The 12,722-nt window shown below is 46.3% G+C and overlaps 2 protein-coding genes across 3 annotated transcripts in view; both read right to left on the reverse strand.

Annotated features, from left to right (window-relative positions):
• LOC138662856 (oocyte zinc finger protein XlCOF22-like) overlaps positions 1–12,722 on the reverse strand; it is a 283,481-nt gene that overhangs the window by 139,980 nt on the left and 130,779 nt on the right. The window lies entirely within an intron of this gene.
• Positions 1–12,722, reverse strand: part of LOC138662852 (oocyte zinc finger protein XlCOF6-like) — a 46,457-nt gene that overhangs the window by 29,800 nt on the left and 3,935 nt on the right. For both annotated transcript variants that reach the window (XM_069748831.1, XM_069748832.1), the window contains exons 2-6: positions 8,560–8,709; positions 8,251–8,430; positions 8,045–8,168; positions 7,864–7,961; positions 4,428–4,518 (exon numbers count right to left, since the gene is read on the reverse strand). In XM_069748831.1, the coding sequence (XP_069604932.1) occupies positions 4,428–4,518; positions 7,864–7,961; positions 8,045–8,168; positions 8,251–8,430; positions 8,560–8,709 (643 nt within the window). The remainder of the gene's footprint in view (positions 1–4,427; positions 4,519–7,863; positions 7,962–8,044; positions 8,169–8,250; positions 8,431–8,559; positions 8,710–12,722) is intronic.

Consider the following 12,722-nt stretch of genomic DNA (forward strand, 5'->3'; position numbering starts at 1 on the left):
AGCACATCTCTTGGGACGGAGGGTCCCAGGCCAGACGGTTTAGGGATCCTGTGCACACGGTCAATTATAATATCCTTTGGAGCAAACTGAGGGAGAGCTGCAGCCATAAAATCCTGCAAAAATAGCTTCAAATCCCCTGCCAGGACAGATTCCTCAATGCCTCTGAGTTTAACGTTATTCCTCCTGGACCTATCTTCCAGGTCCAGGGCTTTAGAGTGGGTTTTAGTGGCCAGGGTTTGCAGGGACTCATGAGCGTCCCAGAGTTCGTTATGAGAGGAGACCAGCTCCGCCATCTTGCGTTCCAGGCGATCAGTGTGATTACCCAGCTCCACCACCTCCCCTATTAATTCAGCCAGCATAGAGCGCATATCCTCTTGAATGGAGGTTCTGAGGTCTCCAAGTAAGCCCTTGAGGAGAGTAGCAGTCACCGGGCCGTCAGCCGAATCCGATGCTGTAGCGCTTGAATGCGACGCTGCTCCGCCTGAATGCGACGCTGCACCACCTGATTGTGACGCTTGAGCGTTGCGTTGTGAAGAGCGGGAAGGCCTGGGGGAGGACGGCGCCATCTTGGATTTCGGCGGTGGCTGTGGGGTGGCCGCGAAGAAGTCAGGAATTCTCCTGGAGGGATCACGGGCGCCAGCTTTAGATTTCCCCATACACTCACCACCGCACCGGGGACCGGTACCGATAACGTGGAGGCGAGCGAGGACGCCAAAGAGGTAGAAATGAGCCGCTTTAAGGTTCCTGGCCGCGGAGCTCCCGCTCTGTGCGACCTACTCCATCGGCAGTCAGGCCACGCCCCTTCCACAAAATATTAAACCTAGGGGTTGAATAATAATTGACCCACACTTATGTTTAAAATTTATAAAAATTTAACTGAGCAACAAAACTTTTTGGTTTGTAAGATTTATGCATCTGTTAATATATCCTGCTCTTGTTTGAAGTTTGAAGGCTCTAACTTATTTGCATCTTATTAAACCTGCTAAATCTGCAGGGGGTTGAATACTACTTGTAGGCACTGTAATACTGAGCTGGTCTGAATACATATGACCATGTGATATTTCAGTTTTTCTTTTGTAATAAATTTGCAAAATTTACTACATTTTGGGTTTTTTTTCAGTGAAGATGGGGTGCGGAGTGTACATTAATGAGAAAAAATGAACTTTTTTGAATTTCCAAATGGCTGCAATGAAACAATGAAAAATGTAAAGTCTTCTTCTGAATACTTTCCGTACCCGCTGTATATTACAGCCATCAGCCACGCACAGCTCAGAGATACATCATGGCACCGGTGTGATGTTTATTATGTGTATCACAATCTTGAAGTTAGTTGGTTTTATAAGAAATTGAAAAGTCAGGATAAAGGAAAACTCTGTTATTGTGCAGAAATTCACACTTGGTCTCACTGCACATTTAATGTTGTCGATCATAAAAGTGAAGTTTGGCCAGAAAGACTGGACCTGGTCTTGTAGGGACCATATGATCACATTCAGCAGCACAGAAGGGAGAGAAGGGAGATTCATCCGATATCAGGAATCTAAAAACGACCCAAGCGATAAGATGACCAGCCAGAGACATAATATTAGGAAAGGTGTAATCTGTCTATTTAGGCATTTCGCTTTAGAATATAAACGAGATCCCACCAGTTTAACCCCTTAGTGACAGCCAATTTGGTACTTAATGACCGAGCCAATTTTTACAATTCTGACCACTGTCACTTTATGAGGTTATAATTCTGGAACGCTTTAACAGATCCCGCTGATTCTGAGAATGTTTTTTCATGACATATTGTACTTCATGATAGTCATAACATTTCTTCGTTATTACTTGTGATTATTTATGAAAAAAACGGAAATATGGCGAAAATGTTTAGAATATTGCAACTTTCAAACTTTGAATTTTTATGCCCTTATATCAGAGAGATATGTCACACAAAATAGTTAATAAATAACCTTTCCCACATGTCTACTTTACAGCTGCACAATTTTGGAAACATTTTTTTTTTGTTAGGAAGTTAAAAGGGTTAAAAGTTGACCAGCGATTTCTCATTTTTACAACAAAATTTACGAAACCATTTTTTTAGGGACCATCTCACATTTAAAGTCACTTTGAGGGGTGTACATGACAGAAAATACCCAAACTTGACACCATTATAAAAACTACACCCCTCAAGGTGCTCAAAACCACATTCACGAAGTTTATTAACCCTTGACGTGCTTCACAGCAACTGAAACAATGTGGAAGGAAAAAATGAACATTTAACTTTTTTTTGCAAACATTTTATTTCAGAACCATTTTTTTTAATTTTCACAAGTGTAAAAAGAAAAAATGAACCACAAAATTTGTTGTACAATTGCTCCTGAATCCGCCGATACCCCATATGTGGGGGAAAACCGCTGTTTGGGTGCACGGCAGAGCTTGGAAGAGAAGGAGCACCCTTTGACCTTTTTCAATGCAGAATTGGCTGGAATTGAGATCGGACGCCATGTCACGTTTAGAGAGCCCCTGATGTGCCTAAACAGTGGAAACCCCCCACAAGTGACCCCATTCTCGAAAGTAAACTCATTAAGGAACTTATGTTGATGTTTGGTGAGCACCTTGAACCCCCAGGTGCGTCACAGAAATTTATAACATAGAGCCGTGAAAATAAAAATGCAGACTTCGATGGATTGGTCTGCGGGTGTCACATTGCGTTTGGAGAGCCCCTGATGTACCTAAACAGTAGAAACCCCCCACAAGTGACCCCATTTTGGAAACTAGACCCCCTAAGGCAGGGCCGCCATCAGGGCATTACTGCCCTGACTGGCATATCGGGCCGGGTGGGCAGAGGGGGCCCGCATCAGGCCCCATCTCATCTGCTCACCGGGCCCCTACCGGCAAGCTAAAAAGGGCCCTTAGCGGCACTGAGGCAACACTATTGACGTGCGGGTCCCCGCCCGCAAGTCAATAGTTAACAGCCGCCAGCCAATCGGAGGCTGGCAGCTGACATCAGCCGCAGCGCGCACATTGCTGGCGTCTGACGTCAGTGTCAGTTGCCGGGGTAAGTGCGCGCTTCAGCTGAGTGGAGGGAGCTTCGCCTTTGCGAAGGGAGCACGGTCAGGTAAGAACTTCTTTTTTTTTATTATTATTGAGAGCAGCGATCTGGGGGGCCCGGGGCTGAATGCTAGATACACTGGGGGCTGAATGATGGAGCACTGGGTGTAGAATACTGGAGCACTGGGGGCAGAATGCTGGACACACTGGGGGCTGAATGCTGGAACACTGGGGCAGAATGCTAGACACACTGGGGGCTGAATGCTAGATACACTGGGGGCTGAATGCTGGAGCACTGGGTGTAGAATACTGGAGCACTGGGGGCAGAATGCCGGACACACTGGGGGCAGAATGCCGGACACACTGGGAGCAGAATGCCGGACACACTGGGGCCCGAATCATGTTCTCTGGGGTCTCAGCTACCCTCGGCAACCGAGACCCCAGAGAAAATCCGACTCTGGTGGCGCTATTCACTTTTTCCACAGCGCCGTTAATTAATGGCGCTGTGGTTTAAGAATCCTTAACTGACGCCGTTAAAAGGCGTATCGGCGGGTGTTAAGGGGTTAAGACTCATTATATTAGAACAAATATCAGAGCATGTGTCTAATAGGTCCCAAAGACTTGTGAATAGAGAATCATATTGGATTTTTAAACTATTCACACTTAAACCGGAGGATTTTCCATGTACGTATATTGTTCGTTATATGGATTTTATTGTGCATCCAATATGCACTTTACATCTTTTTGTATTGTTTTGTATATGAAGAAAGGATTCTATACAACAAACTGCCCAATAGGCGCGGTTTAATTAATGAATTAAGCAATTGGATTAGTGACGCCGTTCTGGAGGATATAAAACATCCACAACGTATCATTTGTATAAGCCTGAGGAAGGAGCTGTTCACATTGGAAATAGGTAGAATATTAAAATGAAAAGTTGTTTCTTTTTACGTTCATTTGTTTTGATAGCCAACTTCATGGCTCAGCACTTGGCAGCGCTTTTCAAAGCCCTGATTTTATCATTCTTCCCATATCAGGGATTTTGGAAGCCAACAACATCATTACCCTCCATTTTCAAATCATAATATACTTCTATCTTGTCAGCACATTCTACGTACGCTGTCATTTGGCTTTGTAGTTTACGGATCTGGGCAGGTAACGCTCAGTGTCTTCTAATCTCAGGGGGTAGGTGGATCTACCAGGTTGTAAGTTCTATAGAAAAGGGCTTTCAATGCCCAAAGTCATTAGAACAATTTTGGGCGGAGGAGAATGTTCTGGTCTAGAGGTAAAATGGTGATCATGGTAATACGGCCGGACTACACCACCGATAAAGCCGCCACAGCCGGTGATGAGAAGAATCTGTGACTTCTCTACATTTAGTGGTCACTACTCACCTGGGTAGTCATATGTAGGAATCTCCTCTTTACACCACTCATCCCCCCTCACATATGTCTCTGTAGTATTAATATGGGACAGATCTTCACCCTGAAACAAATATTGTAAAAGTCACCGACAGATGGAGAAGTCACATCTATGATCAGCTCTAATCCTGCCATCTCCACCGTTCTCATTACACAAGTATAAAACATATAATACTGGTGGATAAAACAAGACTGAGCACAAGACCTTCACCGGCGTCTACACATTGTGACACAGTCACTGGTAAGGTGATAGAGGGGAGATATGTGTCACTGCGCTTAACGGCGTCAATGGTGTGAAACCAGAGCATTTTTTCTCCACCACACTACGTGTTGTGAGGGTTAAGTTGTATAAACAGGGCTGGTTTTATGTGGACCTTCACAGAGCGGGTGGGAGAAGGTCCACTTTATCTCCCCTGGCAGACCTGCCAGGACCTGCATGAGGACATGATCATGTGATCAATCACATGATGGGGAAGTTACAGGCTTAGGGTGAAATAACCGAGCTCTACAGTCTGGGTTCAGATAGCCTGGAGAGAGGACTCCAGAGGCTTTGTGGCTCGTCATGCACAGACTGAACCTGTCCTGCTCCAGAGCGGGGGGCCACCCGCAACATACGGACTGCGCTCTCCAGAGCGGGGTGCCACCCGCAACATATGGACTGTGCTGCTCCAGAGCGGGGTGCCACCCGCAACATATGGACTGTCCTGTTCCAGAACGGGGTGCCACCCGCAACATACGGACTGTGCTGCAGTTTTTTTTTCTTTGTTATTTTGCTCCAGTTTTAGCCAAAAATTCTAATTTTGTTTTCCCCACAAGTTGGTTTATGTTGCCTTACAATAAAGAGACAGTGTTGCCATTTTTCCCACCTCTGAGTGTGGGACACCCGCCAGGTCCATGGGGTACTCGGTACTGGGTCTGGTACTTAAAGGGGATGTCACGATGGCAGCAACCCGGTCCGTGGCCCTGGGCGCCCAAGTAAAAGGGAATGCCCTTAAAGGGTCATTGAATAAAGTTTGTGCTCGTGATGCCACCTGTGGTATTCGGTCAGGGTGACCAACGCTGCTTAAAGGGGTCCTCTGGGGAGATGTTGTTGCAGCAGTGATGGTATGGCTTCCCACAGGTGAAGCTGGGTCTCTAGGGCTTCCGGTGTATAGATAAAGATGGTGGCTCATTCACCAGTAGTTTTCAGCCTGGACGGTCGCATCTTGGCACCCTTCAGGCTGAAAACTATTTCTCCCCAGACATGGATTACAGCGTGGGGCAGAACGACAGACAGGTATGGTATATTGTTGTTTTTTTATTTTACTTTTATTATAGGAGATCGAGGACTTTGGTGGAATTAGGCGATGCAGTACATATGGTTTACTTTGAACTTAGTAAAGGAGTCTGTGTCATTTTTTCAGTTCACTTTATTCTTGCTGTGTCTTTATTTATCATATAACTATAGGATTAGTAATGGATAGGTGTCTTACTCTCTATTACTAAGTCGTGGGCTTGATGTCACCTGACAATACAAAGGAGACATCAATCCCACAAATATGAACCACTACAGGGCAAGTGGGAAGACCTGGGCAAAGTGCCACAATTGGAGCATCTAATAGATGGGCCTTTTCTGGGCAGCTGCGGGCTGCTATTTTTAGGCTGGGGGGGGTCAATATCCATGGCTCCTTACCAGCCTGAGAATACCTGCCCCCAACTGTCAGCTTTCGTAAGGCTGGTTGCAAAAAATGCGGTGGACCCGATGCAGTTTTTTTTTTATTATTTAATAAAATATAAAAAAAAAATAACTGGGGACCCCAGTGTGAGGATATGGCCGCTTACTAAAGACTATAAGACAAATGGACGTAGAGCGGAGACCACAGCTCTAAGACATAAAGACTTTTTCCAGCACGGACCACCGGTTACATCAATATTATTGTACTTTAATAGTTAATTTGCTTGATGTATTTTATTAGTGATTTTATTGCTCATCTGTTCATGCTCAGGAATCAATGTCTCTATTCAGTGGCAGTCAGCAGAGGAAGACGAGCAGGCTAGAGTTTATGTGAACCTAAGCGTACCGTCACACTAAGCGACGCTGCAGCTATACCGACAATGATGCCGATCGCTGCAGCGTCGCTGTGTGGTCGCTGGAGAGCTGTCACACAGACAGCTCTCCAGCGACCAACGATCCCGAAGTCCCCTGGTAACCAGGGTAAACATCGGGTTACTAAGCGCAGGGCCGCGCTTAGTAACCCGATGTTTACCCTGGTTACCAGCGTAAACGTAAAAAAAAAAAAACACTACATACTTACATTCCGTGTCTGTCCTCCGGCGCTCTGCTTTCCTCTGCACTGTCAGTGCCGGCTAGCCGTAAAGCAGAGCGGTGACGTCACCGCTGTGCTTTCCGGCTGGCCGGCGCTCACAGCCAGTGCAGAGAAGCAGAGCGCCAGGGGACAGACACGGAATGTAAGTATGTAGTGTTTGTTTTTTTTTTAAGTTTACGCTGGTAACCAGGGTAAACATCGGGTTACTAAGCGCGGCCCTGCACTTAGTAACCCGATGTTTATCCTGGTTACCAGTGAAGACATCGCTGAATCGGCGTCACACACGCCGATTCAGCGATGTCTGCAGGGAGTCCAGCGACGAAATAAAGTTCTGGACTTTCTGCACCGACCAACGATGGCACAGCAGGATCCTGATCGTTGCTACGTGTCAAACACAACGATATCGCTAGCCAGGACGCTGCAACGTCACGGATCGCTAGCGATATCGTTCAGTGTGACGGTACCCTAAGGACAGACTCTATCAATCTCATTTGTATCAAGGTCTTGCTCCCCATTGTACTCCCAAACCTAGGCCTATTGTGTGGCTGGGGTGTTTGATTCACCCTTTCCTTACCGGCTGGCTGCATGTTGGCCGCAGTATTGGATTGAAGTTTATTCTTTGTCCTCCGGAGTACACGCCTGCGCAAGACAATATTGCAATATGGCGTGTACTCCGGAGGACAGAGAATGAACTTCAACCTAATATTGCGGCCAGCATGCAGCCAGCGGGTAAGGAAAGGGTGAATCAAACACCCGAAAACCCAGCCCATATGACCCAAAACTGGTCCTGCCAAATTCAGGTGACAGGTTCCCTTTAATATAACTCATCATTCTCTACTGCTCACGCCGATCGCTGGCAGAGCAGGGGAGAGCGATGAGAGCTGTCTTCAGCACCCGCCACAGGGGAACAGCGCTTACAGTAGCACTTCTTCCCAGGCGGCCGTCTGTGTGGTACTGAGGCAGCGCATGGTTGCCACACGTGTGCCGCAAGTATTACACAAACGGACACTGGTATCTCCAGTATTGGTTTTTCTTGGATTGCAAATAAACTGAAGTGTGAAATCGGCCTAAGGGAGATCTCCTGACACCTTCTCTCCATCTACCTGATGATCCTGAGGAGCATTGGGATCTTCTTGCTTGCAGTCCTGTGGAAGAAGAGGACGGGGACATCTCTCTGGTGTTGTCCTCTTACGGGATAGATCTGGAGGAAACACATACAGAAAGTGAATTCATTCTTTACATACAGATAATTATAGGCTGTATGTATTTAGTCCTGTCTATTACCTGGAGATGTGAGGGGCTGGGGAACCTCCATTATGACGTTCTTGTACAGATCTCTGTGTCCTTCTAAATACTCCCACTCCTCCATGGAGAAATAGACAGCGACATCCTGACACCTTATAGGAACCTGACACATACAATGATACCGTCACCCCCCTATCCCTTCATAGTGTTACTGTATAATGTCCCAGTATTCCCAGCAGTGTCACCTCTCCAGTCAGAAGCTCAATCATCTTGTAGGTGAGTTCTAGGATCTTCTGGTCATTGATGTCCTCATGGATCAGGGGGTGAGGTGGAGGCCCCGTGATTGGGCTCAAGGGTCTTCCCCATCCCTCAGACACAGGGTCCTGACAGCAATCACTAGAGGTCTTCTTTACCACTGTGTAATCCTGGTAATGGAGAGACACATTAATAAATCTCACTACAGACATTTCCAGAGTCCTCACCTCTCCAGTTCTGTCCATCTGTTATTCCCATAGATAAGAATGATGTAATGTGACGTCATCAGAATCTCTCACCTCTCCAGTAAGCCGGAAGAGGATCTCTAGGGTGAGGTGTAATATCCTCTCCGCCATCTTGTCTCTGTCCATATCCATCTTTGATGGGTAAATCAGGAAAATGTTCTTTTGTAGAAGATCTTCACTGAGAGGATCTGATATTGTAGAGACCTGAATGAGAAGATGAGCCGATGTAACATCATAAGAATCCTGTGTAATAATACAATTACTGGAGATAATAAGGGAAACATATGAGGAGATTTATTATTTTACAGGATTTAGTTTCCTATTTCCGTCTATATGGTACTGTAGGAACATTATACTGTGTGTGGGGGTATGGCGGTACTATGAGAACATTATAATGTGTGTGGGGGTATGGCGGTACTGTAGGAACATTATACTGTGTGTGGGGGTATGGCGGTACTATGAGAACATTATACTGTGTGTGGGGGTATGGCGGTACTATGAGAACATTATACTGTGTGTGGGGGTATGGCGGTACTATGAGAACATTATACTGTGTGTGGGGGTATGGCGGTACTATGAGAACATTATACTGTGTGTGGGGGTATGGCGGTACTATGAGAACATTATACTGTGTGTGGGGGTATGGCGGTACTATGAGAACATTATACTGTGTGTGGGGGTATGGCGGTACTATGAGAACATTATACTGTGTGGGGGTATGGCGGCACTATGAGAACATTATACTGTGGGGGTATGGCAGTACTGTGAGAAGATTATACTGTGTGTGGGGGTATGGCGGTACTGTGAGAACATTATACTGTGTGGGGGGTATGGCGGTACTATGAGAACATTATACTGTGGGGGTATGACGTACTGTAGGAATATTATACTGTGTGTGGGGGTATGGCGGTACTGTAGGAACATTATACTCTGTGTGGGGGTATGGCGGTACTATGAGAACATTATACTGTGTGTGGGGGTATGGCGGTACTATGAGAACATTATACTGTGTGTGGGGGTATGGCGGTACTATGAGAACGTTATACTGTGTGTGGGGGTATGGCGGTACTATGAGAACATTATACTGTGTGGGGGTATGGCGGCACTATGAGAACATTATACTGTGTTTGGGGGTATGGCAGTACTGTGAGAAGATTATACTGTGTGTGGGGGTATGGCGGTACTGTGAGAACATTATACTGTGTGGGGGGTATGGCGGTACTGTGAGAAGATTATACTTTGTGTGGGGGTATGGCGGTACTGTAGGAACATTATACTGTGTGTGGGGGTATGGCGGTACTATGAGAACATTATACTGTGTGTGGGGGTATGGCGGTACTATGAGAACATTATACTGTGTGGGAGTATGGCGGCACTATGAGAACATTATACTGTGTGTTGGGGTTTGGCGGTACTGTGAGAAGATTATACTGTGTGTGGGGGTATGGCGGTACTGTGAGAACATTATACTGTGTGGGGGGTATGGCGGTACTATGAGACCATTATCCTGTGGGGGTATGACGGTACTGTAGGAATATTATACTGTGTGTGGGGGTATGGCGGTACTGTAGGAACATTATACTGTGTGTGGGGGTATGGCGGTACTATGAGAACATTATACTGTGTGTGGGGGTATGGCGGTACTGTGAGAAGATTATACTGTGTGTGGGAGTATGGCGGTACTATGAGAACATTATACTGTGTGTGGGGGTATGGCGGTACTATGAGAACATTATACTGTGTGGGGGTATGGCGGCATTATGAGAACATTATACTGTGTGTGGGGGTATGGCGGTACTGTGAGAAGATTATACTGTGTGTGGGGGTATGGCAGTACTGTGAGAACATTATACTGTGTGGGGGGTATGGCGGTACTGTGAGAAGATTATACTGTGTGTGGGTATGGCGGTACTATGAGAACATTATACTGTGGGGGTATGATGGTACTGTAGGAATATTATACTGTGTGGGGGGGTATGGCGGTACTGTAGGAACATTATACTGTGTGTGGGGGTATGGCGGTAGTGTGAAAATACCATTTTTACGAGAGATGCCAGTACTGTGGGAACATTATACTGTGTGTGGGTATGGCGGTACTATGAGAACATTATACTGTGGGGGTATGGCGGTACTGTAGGAATATTATACTGTGTGTGGGGGTATGGCGGTACTAGGAGAACAATATACTGTGTGTGGGGGTATGGCGGTACTATGAGAACATTATACTGTGTGTGGGGGTATGGCGGTACTATGAGAACATTATACTGTGTGTGGGGGTATGGCGGTACTATGAGAACATTATACTGTGTGTGGGGGTATGGCGGTACTGTAGGAACATTATACTGTGTGTGGGGGTACGGCGGTTCTATGAGAACATTATACTGTGTGGGGGTATGGCGGTACTATGAGAACATTATACTGTGTGGGGGTATGGCGGTACTATGAGAACATTATACTGTGTGTGGGAGTATGGCGGTACTAGGAAAACATTATACTGTGTGTGGGGGGTATGGCGGTACTATGATTAGATTATACTGTGTGTGGGGGTATGGCGGTACTGTAGGAACATTATACTGTGTGTGGGGGTATGGCGGTTCTATGAGAACATTATACTGTGTGGGGGTATGGCGGTACTATGAGAACATTATACTGTGTGTGGGGGTATGGCGGTACTATATGAACATTATACTGTGTGTGGGGGTATGGCGGTACTAGGAAAACATTATACTGTGTGTGGGGGGTATGGCGGTACTATGATTAGATTATACTGTGTGTGGGGGTATGGCGGTACTGTAGGAACATTATACTGTGTGTGGGGGTATGGCGGTTCTATGAGAACATTATACTGTGTGGGGGTATGGCGTTACTATGAGGACATTATACTGTGTGGGAGTATGGCGGTACTATGAGAACATTATACTGTGTGTGGGGGTATGGCGGTACTATGAGAACATTATACTGTGTGGGGGGGTATGGCAGTACTATGAGAACATTATACTGTGTGGGGGTATGGCGGTTCTATGAGAACATTATACTGTGTGGGGGTATGGCGGGACTATGAGGACATTATACTGTGTGGGGGTATGGCAGTACTATGAGAACATTATACTGTGTGGGGGGGTATGGCGGTACTATGAGAACATTATACTGTGTGTGGGGGTATGGCAGTACTATGAGAACATTATACTGTGTGGGGGTATGGCGGTACTATGAGAACATTATACTGTGTGTGGGGGTATTGCGGTACTATGAGAACATTATACTTTGTGGGGGTATGGTGGTAGTGTGAAAATACCTTTTTTACGAGAGATGCCAGTACTGTAGAAACATTATACTGTGTGAGCGCCATCATATATATTACATAAGCGGTGTAAAAAGGAGAGTCATAAAAAAGACTCCTCAGGGCTGTGCTGCATTTGTACAAAAAGACTGCTATCTGCCGTCCAGACGGGACCATGTGACATCAATGGGAAGAGGGAGGGTTTCCGGAGGGAAGAGTCTAGAGGGTGCACCTGGTCAGGAGACCTTGATGACGCAGTTACTGATATTATAAAGGCCGGAGCCCCAAAGGCAGAACAGATTTGGCGCCAGACAAAGGAAAGGGGTGCGGGGAAGAATCTGAGGTACCAGCTCATGGTAAAGTGCCCGAGGCAGCTGGGTGTGGGGCAGAACCCTGCTTACAGGGCATAATGGGGGCATTACACTGTGTGGGGCCAAGAAAGGGGCCCTGTACTAGGAGAACAATCCGCTCCCTCACTTCCTGTCCTCCATAGTTGGCTCGTATGCAGGGGCTGACTGGCAAATTTTAGCCTGGGGGGCAAGCACACAGCAGTGGCCCATGAGTAGCGGCCCATCCTTAAAGGAGTTGTCGGATCTTAAAGGGACATATATGAATAGTATGGAGGGCACCATAGAAATATAAAAATATAGACAATGGGATCGATCCCACAGCGTACAAAAACAGTAAACCAATACGCAAAGAGAAAAGAATACGCTGATAGGGAGATCACCAAACAATTACAAAATATGGCTTTTATTAGAAAAGTGCACACAGAAAAACAGTACAATAAAACCACTTAAAAAACACATACATGAAAACAATGCCCTGTAGATAGTAAGAAATCCCCCTCCTCCCCCCATCCAAACTGAACACTCCCGCTGATCTGGCAAAAGTTACAACCCAGGAAGGTATACATGCAGGTGCTGAGTGCATAAAC

Source organism: Ranitomeya imitator, chromosome 2 (assembly GCF_032444005.1).
Source record: "Ranitomeya imitator isolate aRanImi1 chromosome 2, aRanImi1.pri, whole genome shotgun sequence".
NCBI classification, from domain to species: domain Eukaryota; kingdom Metazoa; phylum Chordata; class Amphibia; order Anura; family Dendrobatidae; genus Ranitomeya; species Ranitomeya imitator.